The 16,245-nt window shown below is 60.2% G+C and overlaps 1 protein-coding gene across 2 annotated transcripts in view; it reads right to left on the bottom strand.

Moving 5' to 3' along the window:
- Nucleotides 1-3,236: 3,236 nt before the first annotated feature.
- GALNT9 (polypeptide N-acetylgalactosaminyltransferase 9) overlaps nt 3,237-16,245 on the bottom strand; it is a 119,376-nt gene continuing 106,367 nt past the window's right edge. Inside the window, exons 1-7 of one of the 2 annotated variants that reach the window (XM_011961044.1) lie at nt 12,461-12,564; nt 12,003-12,173; nt 10,069-10,254; nt 7,753-7,890; nt 6,001-6,096; nt 4,615-4,782; nt 3,237-4,086 (exon numbers count right to left, since the gene is read on the bottom strand). In XM_011961044.1, coding sequence (XP_011816434.1) covers nt 3,940-4,086; nt 4,615-4,782; nt 6,001-6,096; nt 7,753-7,890; nt 10,069-10,233 — 714 coding nt within the window. In that variant the 5' untranslated portion in view covers nt 10,234-10,254; nt 12,003-12,173; nt 12,461-12,564 and the 3' untranslated portion in view covers nt 3,237-3,939. Of the gene's footprint in view, nt 4,087-4,614; nt 4,783-6,000; nt 6,097-7,752; nt 7,891-10,068; nt 10,255-12,002; nt 12,174-12,460; nt 12,565-16,245 lie in introns of those variants that run through there. The other variant, XM_011961036.1, reaches the window with a different exon arrangement.

Below are 16,245 nucleotides of genomic sequence, written 5' to 3'. Positions count from 1 at the left end.
TCCTCCTCCTCCTCTAAGGAGAAGAGAATGGTTGCCAGCAGCTTTTCTGAAGAACTGGGACAGGAGCTGGCATTTCCGTAGACCTTGCTCTGAAAGGGATCTCTTGTGCGTCCTGTCGGTTGCGTCCGTCAGACTGGGGAGGTGCCCTGCGTCTCGGTTGCCTCCGTCAGACTGGGGGGGTGCCCTGCGTCTCGGTCGCGTCTGTTCGACTGGGGAGATGCTCTGTGTCTGGGGGTCTTGGGAGGGCGACTTGGGGGTGTGCTGGCCAGTGTCTGACACCAACTCTCGGAAGCACAGCCGTGGCGTGTCGCGTCGCCAGCTGTGGTGCCTGTCTGTCCACCATGGACCGTTTCAGGTGACCGACCCGCGGTCTCTGAGCTTGGAGTTGCCTGCTGTAGGCCCCCCGCCCACCGCCAGAGCCCCAGCTCCCGGGCCCTCCAGCCCGTGGGTGTTGGGAGGGTTTCCGCAGTTGTGAGCCTGGGCCGACTCATCGTCCCCTGGTCAAAGCCTCGGTTCTTCCCTCACTTGGGCAGTCGGTCGTCCATATTAAATCCGCTTTGTCTGACTGGTTGGATCCCACCTGATACGATTGGGGTGACCCCAACCAAGGACCCGTGGTTACGAAACAGGACAGAGAAATCCATGAGGAGGAGTGACTGTGCCTTACAGGAAGGGACGTGTCCACACGTGTCAAAGGGTTTAGGGGATCACAGTGGCTTCGGCACAGCCCACGGACGGCGCTGCACGTTTTCCTGAGCCCAGGGACTGTGCCAGGGTCAGGGCAAGTGCGTGTCTCCATCCGTTTGGCATTTTGCTATGTTTTATATAAAGGAACATCTGAGACGGGGTAATTCATGAAGAAAAGGGGTGTAATTGGCCCACGGGCCTGCAGGAAGCCTGGTACTAGCATCTGCTTCTGGGAAGGCCTCAGGGAGCTTCTACTCAGAGCAGAGGGGACGTGGTGAGGGAGGGAGCAGGGAGGGTGGTGCCAGGACCCTTCTAACAACCAGCACCCTTGGGAACTGCTAGAGTGGACGTCAGTTACCATGAGGACGGCGCCGGACTGTTCATGAGGGATCCACCCAAACACCTCCCAGCAGGCACCACCTCCATGTTGGTCAAATTTCAACCTGATATGTGGAGGGGACAAGCACCTGATCTACATCAGCATGTCACTGCGACTTAAACAGGTATGGCTGGTCCCCACATGGGGCACCCCTGTGAGGCAGGCGTGAGTCTAGGCCAGCAAGGATGTCCTGGTGGCACGGCTGAGTGTTGGCCATGCAGCCGTGCAGGGACCGTCTTCAACAGTGACACCGTGTGGCAGCAGGTGCAGCGGCAGCAGCAGACGTTGGGGCGTCTCCAGCTCTGGCCCACCCATGTGAGGATGGGGAGCTCTTTGGATTAAATGATCTTTCGGATCCATGGGCACTTTCTCCGGAACAGGGGCAGGTCTCGAGAGCATGTGACCACTTAAGCAGGTAAGAACAGAGGGGAATAGTCGGGGAACTAAGACGCTTGGGGGTGTCTTTGGTGAAGCAGAGTGTTCACCACGTCGAGGTCATGCCTGTGAAGAGTCTCCTGTCCGGACAGCGTGGACAGTGCCTCACCTCCGCCGCCCTGCAGGGACCCGCCTTCCCAGGCGCTCCCCTTGGGACTCCTCCTGGTGCCAGGGAGGAGGGGCTGGGCCAGTTGAGGTGGGGCAGCCTTAGGCTTCCCTCAGCAGGAGGGATGCTCACTTCCCTGGAGGGCGGGAGTTCTACTGAGGATTCGGGAGTAATTTTCCAGGCATCAGGTTTTATGTGGGATCCTGTGTGGGCTACGAACAAGCCAGTTTTGACTTGCCTGTCAATTTGCCTAATGAATTGGAGTGTGAGCGAGCCAAGTTTGCACCTGCCATCCTCTTGGTCTAAACTACAGGCACTGCACGTTGCAGGTGAAGGGACTCTGCGCATCCTGACTTCACCTGGGAAATTTCCGGAGTCCCGTGAGTCTAGCTAGGGGTGGGGTGGTCCCTGGCAAGCCACTGACTTTTGGGGCCCCACTCACTGCCTGTGTTTTGCCACAGAGTTTTGGCAAGGTCTGGACTAGCAGAGGGCTGAGGCTTGGGCTGGGGCTGGGAGAATTCTCTGCTGAGAACAGAGGAACTGGGACCCCTCAGGGCTTCTTACAGGAACAGGAAGCAGCAACCGGGGAGTCCCAGAGGAAAGGGTTGAGCAGAGGGGCCGTGTGGTGGGTGGGCACCCCCGCGGCAGGGTGCTGGGGGAGGAACACGCCACCCTGGGCTTTGGAAAGAGCAGTGAAGCACAGCCCCACCGCCTCCCGCAGGGCTAGTGGCCAGTGAAGTGTCCCTGCAGGCTGAACTCCGACTGGTGACAACAGGTCAGCGTCCTCACTCCCTGGGGACTCGGAGCCTGGACTTGCCAAATTTGGTACCCATTGTTTTATTTCTTTGAGATGGAGCCTCTCTCTGTGGCCCAGGCTGGAGTGCAGTGGTATGATCTCAGCTCACTGCAATCTCTACCTCCCGGGTTCAAGCTATTCTCCTGCCTCAGCCTCCAGAGTAGCTGGGATTACAGGTGCACCCACCACCCCTGGCTAATTTTTGTATTTTTAGTAGAGATGGGATTTCACCATGTTGGCCAGGATGGTCTTGAATTCCTGACCTCAGTTGATCCACCCACCTCAGCCTCCCAAAGTGCTGGGATTATAGGCATGAGCCACTGTGCTGGGCCTGTTTTTTTTTAATTTTAGATTCGCGGATACATGTGTGGGTTTGTTATGTGGGTGTATAGCGTGATGCTGAGGTTTTGGCTTCTAACGATCCCTTCACCCGGGGAGTGGACGCGGCTCCCAACAGGTGGTTTTCCAGCCCTCGTCCTCCTCCCAGCCACCCCTCTGGAGTCCCTGGCGTCTGCTGTTCCCTCTCTGTGTCATGTGCACACAGCGTTCAGCTCCCATGAATAAGAACACGTGGTTTGGTTTTCTGTTCGGGTGAGTTCTCAGGCTGACGGCCTCCAGCTGCCATGTGCGGCTGCAGGGGACGTGCTCGCCTCCATTTTTCTGGCTGTGTTGAGTTCATGGCCTGCACACGTGAGGCCACCTGCCGGGCCACATCCCAGCACGGGCGTCAGCCAGAGTCCACGTCTGCGGCTTTGTGAGCTACACGGCCATGGCTCAACTCTGCACCGAGAGCCCCACAGCGGTGGCCACAGACAATAGTAAGCAAATGGGCATGGCTGGGCGCCAATAAAACTGTATTTATTAAAACAGGCGAGGACTGTGGCAGGGCCCAGGCCCCACCCCCCGGCTCAGCTCCAAGGAAGACACACACAGCGCTGCTGCCTAATCCTCTTTATTTGGTCTCTGCTGAAGCAGTCGCACCAGCCTCCTAGACACAGCCTCAGGTTTGTCGCTGTCCATGTCCCCCAGCACCACCTCTTACCAGACCACGAGGAGCTGCGTTGTGATGTGTGACTTAGGTCTCGGTTGGAGGGCTGAGCGGTTGCAAGGGCTGGGGGAGGCTGCTTGGAGCATGGGAGGCCGCGGGTGGAAGACGCCGGGGCGCCGCCTGGCGCGTGGTCTGGGGCTTGGCCACCCTATGGGGCGTAGGGGGGCTGTGGTACATGCAGAGGCGGCGTCTGTCCCAGCAGCCCGGCCAGGAGATACCGTGGAGAAGGCACGTGTTTGAGTCGGTGTCACTGTCCCCAGACGCCCTCCCTTGGGTAGAACCGCCTGTCCTTGGAGAAGCTGTACTCCAGATGCGGTGGCTGACACCCTGGTCACTCAGCCACACCCCGGCCCCTCGGCCTCTGCTGTCCTGGCTGCACATAGAGCCCTGCCTTGCTGTGTCTGCTGGGCATACCCCGGCCACTCAGCCACACTGGCTTGGCCCAGCGCCTTCCCGAGGTCCGTGGGGGGGTCCAGACAGAGGCGGGGTCAGTGCCGTGCGTGTTTGATCCAGTTTCTGATCATCCACTTCTGCCCCGAGCACCTCTGCACCACCAGCCGGAGCCCGAAGTTGGCATCTTTGGACATCTCCACCTCCAGGCAGCGGCCCGTGGCCCGGCTCACAATGGGGCCGCTCTGTGGGGACAGTCACACCAAGTCAGCCGGGGTGCAGGCGTCCTCGTCCCCCACCCCCACCCCCGGCGGCTGCTTCGTGCTCTCAGCCCTCGTGCTCATTCTTGGGGCAGCTTGACTGGAAACCCAGCATCACAGCAGCACCCAGGGGCCAGGAAGGGGCTGACGTCAGTGGAGCTTTGAGGATCGCCCATCGTTCCTGCAGAGCTAGCAGCCCAGGTTGGAGTCACACCTCATCCCCTCCCTAATCCTGCCTCCACCCTGGGCACCCGAGGCTGGAAGAGGCAGATGCAGGGCTATGATCAGACTGTCCAGCCCGGCCCTTCTCTGGCTGTGTGACCCTGGCCAGTCACCTGCCCTCTCTGAGAGCATCGGGGCCCTCGAGGGAGCAGCTGATCCAAGGCCCCATCCCCTGACCACCCACTGCTGCACTCCAGCTCCCACCCAGTGGGCTGGCTCTAGTGGCAGAGGCGCCCAGGGGTCCCAGCGGCCCTGTCCCAACCCCACGGCCCCCCTTCCCCAATGGCTGACCTGGGTGAAGTCCCACAGCCGCTGTGTGGGCCTCGCCACATCCTCACACTTCCTCAGGGTGGGCGTGCGGCCCCTGCCGTCATCCACCAGACACTTGGAGTCGGGCAAGAAGGCTGTGGAGCCCAGAGGCCCCAGCTGTAGCAGGCCATCAGCGCTGTACCGCACCAGCTGGGGACAGGACCACCGGGGCTGTGTGAGCAGTGTCCAGGCCCGGGGGTGCCATGGCCCGTGCTCCAGCCCAGGCTCCCTGGTAAGCACGGAAAGGCTGTGCGAGCTGCAAACGGGGCCCTGAGCAGCTGCCTTGGAGCCTCCCACCCTGGGGACACCGTTGTGGGTGGGAGAGGCCTGCCGGGCAGGGCCCATGTGGGGATGTGGGCTGGACGGCGCCCAGAAGCTCCGCAGGGCCAGGCTCCCGACAGACGTCATGAACGGGGCTCAGACTCAGAGCGTGGCCCCACTCGTTTCAGGGAGGACAGGAGTCGGGTTTACTTGGGTGACACGTAGTGCTCACTGAAAAGCGCCGTGTGTGAGCAGAACATGCATTCCTGTGGGGCTAGAAATGCCCAGCTCTTTATGGAGGTTGTGGTCAGAATGGCTCGGACCTTCACTATGGCCAGTCCCTGACCACCGATTCCACGGGGCTGGGCCCGCGCTGCAGGTGAGTCCCCGCCCAGGTGGGGATGGCTCGGTGGTTAATAGACTCTGCTGTTGCAACAGCACTATTTCCATATTAACCCACCGTGGGGCAAATGCCTCCACATCTTCCACTTTCATCACCAGCAGCCCTGAGCGGTACATACTGTTGCCATCTCTCTTGACTGAGGGGGCAGTGATATGCCCACAGCCCATCTGACCCCAAAGGCTTGGTTCCTTTTAATTTTTTTGAGACAGGGTCTTTCTCTGGTGCCCAGGCTGGAGTGCAGTGGCGCGATCTTGGCTCAACCTCTGCATCGCAGGCTCAGGTGATCCTCCTGCCTCAGCCTCCCGAGTAGCTGGGACTACAGGCATGCACCACCATGCCCGGCTAATTTTCGTATTTTTTGTAGAGACAGGGTTTCGCCACACTGCCCAGGCTGGTCTCAATTCCTGGGCTTACGTGATCAAGCAGACTCTGCCTTGGCCTCCCATCATGCTGGGATGACAGGTGTGAGCCACTGCGCCCGGCCCAGGCTGTGCAATTCACCGCGTTCTGCTGCCTTCCAGGTGGGGCAGGCTGGGAGGCCCCTTCTCGAGTGGCCCTCAGGCTGCTCCAAGCCCTGGAATGCAGCCCTGGTGGCATCAGAACACCCCAGCAGGCTGGCCCCGTGCCTCTGCCCAGGGTGTGGGGTCCGGGTGGCCTGGGGTGCCCCCCTTGGGAGCTCCACGGGTGGCTGCTGCTACTCCTACCTGGGAGGACATCCCGTGGCAGGGGTAGAGGATCGCCCGGTCGCCGTCCTCCGCTCCCTGGTCCAGGCAGTAGCCGCTGGCTTTGCTGTTTCTCACCTGCAACCAGAAGCCCCGGGAAAAAGTCCAGGGTCACCTGAGGGTGGAGCCCCACAGAGCTTCACGCAGCCAGCACCTAAGGAGGTGCTCCCGGGAGGAGGGGGGGCTTGTGGAGTGCTCTGGCTGGGTGCGCTGCCTGGGAAGGGACTTGCTGGACCTCCCGGGAAGGGGTGGCCGACTGAGTCTGTCACTGATGGAGACATGGATGTATCTGCCATGCACAGATGGAGACTTGGCCATCAGTCACTAGGGAAGGCTTGAGGACGGCGGTGTCAGCCTTTCTCAGCAGCAGGGATGGAGGCCCTAAGCCATGGGGTGGGGGGGGGCTTCCCTGCCTTGTCGCCTGCTCCCTGCACCCTTGCAGCTCCCACTGAGTGGGTAGAGACCGCTCGCCGGCCTTGGAGCCTGGGCTGGCCTTGGCTTGGATCCTTGGGAGACCTTCCAGCTTCCACTCTGTCTGGAAGGAATCCTGACACCACCCTGAACAAGCCCAGGCCAGCCTGCTGGGGAGTGAGTTGTCATCGGGCAGCCAACCTCCAGCCACCAGAACAGGCCCATCCGAGATCAGCACAGCCTGGCCCAGGCCAGCAGCACTGCGCAGGTGGCCCTGGCTTGTGAGCAAGGGTAGACGCTTATTGCTTTTGTCCACTGCGTTTCCAGGCTGCTGGGTTTGCAGCGGCAGCTAACCCCTCCATCATGGCCACTGCGAGAGGACACACAGGTTTGAACAGGGACTGCTGAGAAAGTCCAACAGAGCTGGGATGTTGACTACAAATTAGAAACACCCAGCTGCTCTGGGTGGGCAGTGCCTGAACTCGGCTGATTGAGGACGGAGTGGGCAGAGCAGAAGCACAGGGAGGCTGCCAGCTCAGGGCTGGGACACTCGAGTCCCATGGTGGGAGGCACCGGGTCCCCTGCACAGACCGGGGGGAGGGCAGAAAAGCAGCACCTTCTTGCTGGCTTTACAGAGCGCAGTGCAGGTGGGGGCCGGCGGAGACGGGGTCTCTGTGTAGCTGATGTGCCTGTATGAGTGTGGGCGTGCATGTCACCCATTGTGTGTGTCTGTGTGGGCACCTGCACGCACACGTGGTGGGGTATGAACACGGCTCTGCATCTGTGGATGCAGATGTGTACACACATGCACACTATTGTTCCTTGATAACAAGTGCTTGTATGTTTATCTGTGCACAGGCAAGCCCCTTTGGGGTTCATGCACTTCGTGAAACATACATTTGTGGATGAAGAGCTCTGTGTCTATATGAGCAAAACTGTGTGCAGATGTATACTCGTGTCCACGTGCACTTGTACATATGTTTGCATGGGTTTGCGCACATGCCTGTGAATGTGTCCCTTTACACACGTCTAGGTGAGTGCATGCATGCCTGTGTGCACATACACGTGAGTGCATAGATATGTCTGAATCAGGCATGTGAACACGTGTATGCATGGATGTGACTACACGTCTGCCTCTAGGCAGGTCCCTGTGAAGGAATGGGTGTGTATGGACATGCGTGTCTACAGGTGCATATGTTCATGTGAACCTGCACCTTGTGTGTGCACGTGGATGTGCCTGCCTCCCCCTGAATGCACATGTGTGTGCGGGAGTCAGGGTGGAAGGCCTGTCGGGCTGCACGGGGCCCTTGGGGGAGGCGCTACCTCTCCGTACGTGAGGGTGTTGTTGTAGATCCTCATCTCCGGGTACACGTTCTCCAGGTACCACTTGAAGCTGCGGCACTTCAGCCTCTGGCGCAGGGCCAGCCTCTCAGACACGTCCCCGAAGTCCACCCCTGGGTTCTGCAAGGCCAGAAGGAGGCGGGAGGGCACATGAGTGTCACCGTCCCCAGGATGAGGTTGGGGGAGCTCCAGGGACCGAGTCCCCTCACAGGAGCAGCCTCCCCCAGGGATTCGGGGGCTGAGGCCCCACCCAGGTGGGACCCCCCCAGCCTCCCAATATCCACAGAGGGTCCGAGGCAGCTGCTCCTGAGGGGAAGGGCCCTGCCGAAGACCAGCCCCAGCCTGGACAGACGGCCCCTGCTGCAGCTGGCTTGCCACACCCCCCTGGGCCCAGGAACCTCCTGCCTGAGAAGACAGCCCTGCTCACCTGGCATGGCCGCTGGAGGGCGGAGACCAAGGTCAGCCATATCCACGAGACCAGCCTGGTGAGGACCCTGGACACCGAGGCTCGGGGGCTCCTGGCTGGCCCCGCCTGGCACATGTTGTCACGCATGGGTGCTGGAGAATCAAGTCCACGGGACCCCCTGGGAGGGGACACCTGGGAGCTCGCGCCCAGTCTCTCCTGGGCCCGGCCTGGGCTCTCTTCCCTCTGCTGACTTTGACCCGTGTCCCCTGCCGTGAGAACCCACAGCCGTGTGTGGGGTCCATGTCTTCCTGGGATTGTGGGGCCTGAGGGGCTGTGGGCCCAGCACTCTCTGATGGGCAGCCAGCCCTGAGGGAGCACCTGCCTCCTGCCCAGGGACCCTCCAGGCTCAGGCCTTGTGAGGAGGGCAGATGACTTGGCCTGCAAGGCCTGGGCTTGAATCCTGTCACCTTCTGGTGTGTGGCCCTGGGACAGTCCCTTACCCTCTCTGTGCCTCAGTTTCTCATTGGTAAAGTGGGGCGATCACACCAGAAACTCATTGTTGCTTTGTTATGAGGCTTTGATTAGTCAAGGGGCTCACGCCAGGGCCCTTGGACACAGGGAGGTGACAGGCATTTGCCGGCCTCACTGCCCGGGGGCCTGGAGCCCCTCCCTCAGTTGCCCACACACTTGGGGACGTCGTCACCCTGCACGTTTTCCAAATCACTTCGTGGGAAACAAGGCTGTAGGAGCACCGGGTACCCTCTTCTCATCTCTCAGACACAAGTGCATGTGTCCACAGACTCCCGACCTGCCTGACGGAAGCTGCCGTGGGAGCTGATCTGGGGGTGGGATGCTGGGTTTGCACGGTGAACGGTCCAGCCTGGGGTCCCTCCAGGCTGTGTCGCCCACACGTGAGGGTGCAGTCCAGCAGGGGGTGGTGAACCAATTTAGGGGCTATAGTGGAATTTTTAAGAAGTAGTATATTGTGAGTGAGAAGGATGACTGGTACTGTGGATGCAAAGTGCTGTATGTGGACGGATGTAAATATACACGTGTGTGTGCACACTGGGTCATGACTTAAGATCTGGTGCTTACTGGGGTTGATGCAAAACACAAGGCTGTTTCTAAGATGAGTCCTCCCGGAACTCAGGGACCCAATGCCTACAGTGGCCAGGGAAGGAAGGGGGTGGTTCCCAGAGACGCTGGGGGGTGGCAGCCTCCTGTCTCAGCACCTGCCCTTCTTAGGCTTGTGGGGGCTGGGGCGCTTTGAGAAAAGCCAGAATTCAGGCTCTTTATGGGAAATTGGTCGACTACAAATTAGAAAACAAACGGCAATCCTCGACTTGAAGCAGGTCAGCCACTCACAGGCCAAAACCCAACAGGAAACAGCCATAACATCCATCCACGAAGGAGTGGAGCCACACGACCGGCCCGTTCACACCATGGACGTGACTCAGCCACGGCGGGGGTGACCTGGAAGATGTGGTGCTGAGGGCGGCAAGCCACACAGTGTATGAGCCGTTCATGAAACAGCCATTTGAGGCTTCCCAGGGCTGGGGGAGGGGAGGGGGCCGCGCTGGCCGACAGGTACTGTGCAGGGTGATAAGTGGGGCCCTGGCTGAGGCAGCGGCACCAGGTTGGGGAGAGGCTGCCCCTCCCTGGCTTCTAACCACCAGCAGTTGAGAGAAAAACATCCACCACAACGGGTTTGGTGTGAGCTGGTCTCTTCCTGGTATGAGGAAGGCTCCTTCGCAGGCAGACAGCTCCCCCACTCACACCGACACACACCTGCTTGCACCTGCTCACACCTGCACGGGGCCTCCCTGCGCTCTACCATGGCGTTGACCCCGACCCTGGGGCGTGGCCCCGGCTCCCGGCCGTGGGGGACTCACCGTCATGGGGATGTTCCAGGCCATGTACACGTGGGACTTGAAGTCGTCCATCCACACCTCGGCGGCGCGCAGGGCGTTGCGCTTGGCGTAGTAGTCGATGTCATTGTTGTAGGGCTTCCTGGTGCGCTCGATGTGGGCCACGCGGGAGCAGGGCAGCACCTCCATGCTGCCACCGCACTGCCACACCTAAAGGGAGACGGCACTGGGTGTAGGCGGCCTTCCCGACAGAGGCGGGCAGCCCAGCCAGCCAGGGGCCTGTGAGAGGCCAAGGGGCCCGGCCCTCCATTCCCAGGGCACCTGCAGGCCTGGTGGGTCCCAGGGCTTTGCCTCCTGGGGGCTGTTTTCAGGGGACCCCGCCCACAGAGAAGGAGCAGGTCTGGGCTGTGTCTGGTGCAGGCTCCTCTTTCTCTTGTGCGTCACACAACGGCCGTGGGGTCTGAGGGGCAGTTATTCCACCGACCCAAACACTTACCAGGTTTTTCGTCCTGTGGTTCCTACCCTCAGTGCTTGCTTGTTCTGTGCAGGGAACCCCCCGCCCCACTGCACCAACCACCTCCCCCAGCACCCGAACACACCAACAATCTGTTTACAAACAGCCGTTTGCTGTGCAGATGCCGCTCCACGCATCCCCAGAACACACACAGCCTGGGTCTGAACAAAAGCCCAGCAAATAAACCCCCGCAGCGCCCGGCTGTCTGACCCCCACACACGGGAGAGATGTATCTGTCACTACGTATCCTTTTGTGCTTCCGTGTCGTTTCACTGAACACCGGCCTGTCCCGCCGCGCTGTCCTGCCTGTGAGGGTTAGTTTTGTGTCAGCGTGGCAGGGGACGGAGCACCGGGACATTTGCTCTCCCCTTATTCTGGGTGGCGTGTGCATGACCTCTGGTGGGAGCCATGTTTAAATCTGTCCCCTGCAGGCCTGAGTAGGACAGAAAGGCTGAGGGAGGGAGTGTTCACACTGCTCCATTTGGGCTGGGTCGTGGGTCCTCTCCTGCCTTCAGGCTTGGAGCTCACGCCACCGGCTCCCCTGGGCGCCTGCCAGCCGACGGCCAGTCTCGGTATTCTCAGCCTCTATAACCGTGTGAGTCAATTCCTTAGATGAACATCCACATCTAAACCCATGTCTGCTATTAATCTGCTTCCCTGGAGAGCCCTGAGCCAGCCCCTGTCTCATCCCATCCACCCCATAAAAAAATGCTGGTGCCACCCACAGGCTGACGTCACTATGAATAAAGGGGTCTGATCCACGTGGCCCAAGCTCCGCTGTGCTCAGGTCCTCAGCCCTGAGCCTCCCGCGCTGGACGAGTGTGCCAGGCCCAGGGCGGGCACTGTGCTTCATCTCCTGAATCCCCCACTACCACCCGAGAAAGGGTGGGCAGCCCTGGCATTGCCCGTTCCCTCCGCAGTGCTGAGAAGGTGCCAAGGGCAGGCCAGCCGTGGGGGCACACAGAGCGGAGCCTCTCCCAGCGGAGCTCGGATCCCTCAGTCATCCCTGGACTCTGGTTCCTCCTAGTCCAGGCTGCTCTCATCTCCAGGCCGTTATCTTAATCACGTCTGCAAAGACCCCTTTTCCCAAAGAGGGCCACCCTCACAGGGTCCCTAGCTGCATCCTCCGGGGGCCGCCCATCAGCCCACCCCAGAGCCCCAGCCCCTTGTGTGAGGAGCAGGGGCTCCTCCCTCCCCGCGACTCTGCCTTCAGGAAGCCAAGCCCCAGGCGGGAGAGAGAACCGGGAGGCTACGTCGCTGATCATTTACGGCCTCTCCCACACCACCCACCGCAGGACAGACCCAGACGCGCTCCCTCCTCGAGGAGATGATTACACGGCACGCGGCTAACGCCAGTCTCCCTGACCCCAGTCCGGCAACCCAGAGCCTCCTTGCTGCTCAGCCCGGCCCGGGACACCCCACCCCGGAGTCCCACGTCACCCACAGGGCTCCGGCTCCTTCCCCGGGACGGTGGAGTCTGTGCTGCTGCTACGCCCGGCTGAAGTTGGCCTCTGCGTCCCGAGGGAGTGAACCGCGTTTCTGCATCAGGTTCACGTCGTGGCAGGAGGGTGCCCTGGGAGCGTTGTGGTTTCTGGGTTTCTGTCTGTTGTCTCTGCTGTAGGACAGCCTGTCTGAGAAAAGCTGGCCTGGAGCTGCTGGGAGCCCAGCCTGGGGTTTTCCAGCCCCCTGAGCCAGGGCTTCCTTTCTGCCTCGAGACCAGTGTCGGGATTTCTGTTCGCGGTGGGAAGGGGAACCAGCGTCAGGATTTCTGTTTGTGGTGGGAAGGGGCCTTGCTGGTGAATCCCGTACGCCGCCCTCCCACTCTCCCGATGTCTCCACCTCAGCCTGAGACCACCCAGGTTTCACGAGAAGGAGGGGGTGGGGGCCCACGGAGGAAAGAGCCTCGGAGCCGCCCTTCACTGGAAGGGGTCAGAGCGGAGTAAACTCCACAAGGGTGAGACAGAGCCTCGTCCTCCATCATCCACCCGCCCGTCTTCAGGAGCACCTGGCACGGCGGCCTCCAGCAGCTTCAGCCTCCCTGTCTACCCCCAGCACTGAGGCCACAGAGACTTGGTCCCCCCACCCACCACAGCATCCTGTCCTCGGGCCTCACCCCAGGGAACACGAAGCCCCCAGGGGCTCCTGACACCTGCCTTGCCCACCCCCTGGGTTTGAAGCACCTTGGCCTTCCCGGCACCCCCACACGCACCCCTCTGGGCCTTGGCACAGGCGGTGCCCACGCCGGGCATCCTTCCCAGGTCTCTGTGTGCTCTGCTGCCTCCGGCCTTCAAAGCTCCAATGCCAGAGAGATTAAAGGCACGAAACCGGCCAGGCACAGTGGCTCACACTTGTAATCCCAGCACTTCGGGAGGCCGAGGCGGGTGGATCACTTGAGGCCAGGAGTTCAAGACCAGCCTGGCCAACATGATGAAACCACATCTCTACTAAAAATGCAAAAATTAGCTGGGCGTGGTGGCGGATGCCTGTAGTCCCAGCTACTCAGGAGGCTGAAACATGAGAATCTCCTGAACCCGGGTGGCAGAGGTTGCAGTGAGCTGAGATCACACCACTGCACGCCAGCCTGGGCGACAGAGCGAGACTACGTCTCAAAAAACAAAAAGGACCAAAACCACGAGCAGAGAGGAGCGGGTGCCGGTGCCGCTGAGGGAGGGCCGCAGGCCTGACCACGACCCGGACGGCAGCTGGAGGAGGAGCCGAGCCCCCACGCAAGCAAACGGCAAATGTGGAGATGGCAGCTGTGCAGTTGCCTGACCTGAGCGTGGCACGCCGCACCCCGCGAACGGGGACAGTCCCATTTTCCATTAAAAAAGAGCGAGGCTGGGCAGCATAGTGAGACCCCATCTCCACAGAAACAAACAAAAGTAGCCGGGCCGGGTGTGGTGGTGCGTGCCTGCGGTCCCAGCTGCTTGGGAGGCTGAGGTGGGAGGATCGCCTGAGCCCGGGAGGTTGAGGCTGCAGTGAGCCAAGATCACTTAACACTCTCCAACCTGGGTAATAGAGTGAGACCCTGTCTGAAAACATAAAAAGTAAAAATAAACCTCAGATGTCGCCATCAAGCCTTCAGTGTGAGTCCTCTCCCGACGTCCTGTTTAGAGCCACCGTCCTTGCCCCGCGGCTGGGTGTCTGGACCGGAGGCTCACACCCCTCAGTACGGCGCCGCTTCCTGTCCACCCCGTCTCCGCCTGCCCCTCCCCGCGACTCAACTCCACAGGACAGGGTTTCTGTCGCTTCCGCTCACGGCTGCCTCCCAGTGCTCAGCGCGAGGCCCGGCGCACAGTAGGTGCTTGATAAACAGCTGCAGAACGAATGTGTTCCCTTTAGGGGCTCCACAGCCACTTACGGCCACTCTGTCCCTGGGGCTTTCTGAGGCGTTGGGGACGTGGAACCTGGCGAGACTGCTGGGCAGTCTACAAGGCCTCCCCAAGCCGGGTCCGCGGGTTCCAGCCCCGTCAGTGTGTGCTGAGCTTGCGGGTGGCGCCGAGGCCCCTTCTTGGGTGAATGCAGCCTCAGGTGTCTCAGCCCTCGGGCCCCCCACCATGTCTCTAGAAGGACCGAAGCTACGGGAGAGGCGAGGCTCCCGGGTGGTGGGAGTCGGCTGGCTTCCATCATTAGCTAAGGACCGTCACGGCTGGGGGCTGGGCAGGTTCAGTCTCCTGGCTTGGGCTGCAGACCCCTGAGTTTTCAGGGTGTGTGGAGTGCCCCTAACCACACGGGCCCACAGCTTGTGTGACCTGGCTTTTCAGCAGTACCATTAGCTCAGGAGTGATAAAGTCGGAGAGTGAACCCCCATGCCCTCAGCAACATCCCCTTTCCAATCCCTGCAAAACAGGGAAAGAACAGGACAGGGCTCCCCACCGCCCCTACCCTGCACGACTCCTCAGGCAAGCGGCACTGGTGTGCGGCGTCCCCACGCCCGGGGCAGGTCTCTTTTCTGCGTCAGAGTTAATGACCTTGTAATTGTTAACATATTTTGAAGCCAGGGACCAATACATCATCTGACTGGCAGATCTGCCTCCTGCCATGCTCCCTGGGAGACTGATGCTTATACAGAGGAAGAATTTAAAGCCCCTACCATCACAGCCTCAAGGGAAACAGTTTAAACCCTCTATAAATTTCAGATAAATATTGGCAATAAATTCTCCACTCTGTGGGCCAGAGGAAACCAACACCTAAGGATCAGGCAAAATCCTCCTGCAGGAGCCAGAGGCACGCGGCCCACCTCTCAGAGGCTCTCAAGAGGCAGGAGGCCCGGGCCCTCCCCTTCTTGGCCACACTGGAGGAAGATCAGGTGAAGGAGGCCAGAGCCCGGCTGGCACTCTGCGCTGAGAGCAACTGGGGCCAAGCTGGACTCACCTTCTGGTGTCAATGTGTGCAGCTCTCCCTGCTGAGAGAGGGATGCAATCACCCTAGCCCTTCATCACGATTTGCCTGGACCAACAGAAGGGGCAGAACCCACCCAGTGCCAAGGCCAAGCCCGGGCCTCAGGAGCCTACGCTCACACCGATCTCTGTCTTGTAACCTGCCCACCAGCATGAGGACAAGAGACCACGTGGAACAGAGAGAAGCCGCCCGGCTGAGCCCATTCCTCCCCACCCCAACCAGCCAACCTCGCTCATCTGGCGGCCGACTGCCTGCATCAGCAAGGCCAGCTGAGAGCAGAGCTGCTCTGTTCCACACAGGCCACGTGCCAACCCACAGAGCTGTGGGCCAAGGAAATGGTTGTCTCAGGCCGTAACATTTCAGAGTGGATTGTTACACATCCATGCTGCTTCAGCGGGCACCGCTGGCCTAGACTGTCAGTCCTGTGGTTTCCTTGCACGCAGCAGATAGTCAGTCAGTACTAGTTAATGCTGGTTTACGTCGGCTCAGGAGGTGAAGGTCCCGTCATTCAGTGGATGTGAGGTGCTGCTGGAACCGTGTCTGCAGCTGTGAGTGACGCCTGCGTCAGTGGGCACTCCACATAGCAGCAGGCACAAGGGCAGGCCCCACCCAGCCAGGTCTCGAGAGCAAAAGGGGTGGGGGTTCCCAGAGAAGGATGCCAGCTTTCAGACCACAACACGGAAACCCCACTTGGGTCTGCAGCCTTCAGACCATGACATAAACCCCACCCAGGTCTGCAGCCTTCAGACCGTCACACAGAAACGACACAGAAACCCCACCCAGGTCTGCAGCCTTCAGACTACAGCACCGAAACGACGCAGAAACCCCACCTGCTGCCCACCTTAAGGATCTCAGACTTGGCAGCCCCGCAATTGTGTGAGCCAATTCTTAGAATCAGTCACATTCACACTCACATGAAAATGCACCATAGATGCACATGCATGCAACATAATCAGGAACACAGTCAAGCACACACACACTCCCAGTCACACATACTCCCACCCACATACAGGCGCACTCACACACACACACTCTCACCCACACACAGGCACACTCACAGTCACACATACACTCCCACCACACACTCACACACACACACACTCCCACCACACACAGGCACACTCACACACAGTCACACATATACTCCCACCACACACTCACACACACACACACACTCCCACCACACACAGGCACACTCACAGTCACACATACACTCCCACCACACACATATATACTTCCACCACAACACACACACACACATACACTCCCACCACACAGTCACATAT

The sequence above is a fragment of the Colobus angolensis genome, unplaced genomic scaffold (genome assembly GCF_000951035.1).
Source record: "Colobus angolensis palliatus isolate OR3802 unplaced genomic scaffold, Cang.pa_1.0 Scaffold115, whole genome shotgun sequence".
Lineage (NCBI taxonomy): Eukaryota > Metazoa > Chordata > Mammalia > Primates > Cercopithecidae > Colobus > Colobus angolensis.
This window is presented reverse-complemented; position numbering and strand designations above follow the sequence as displayed.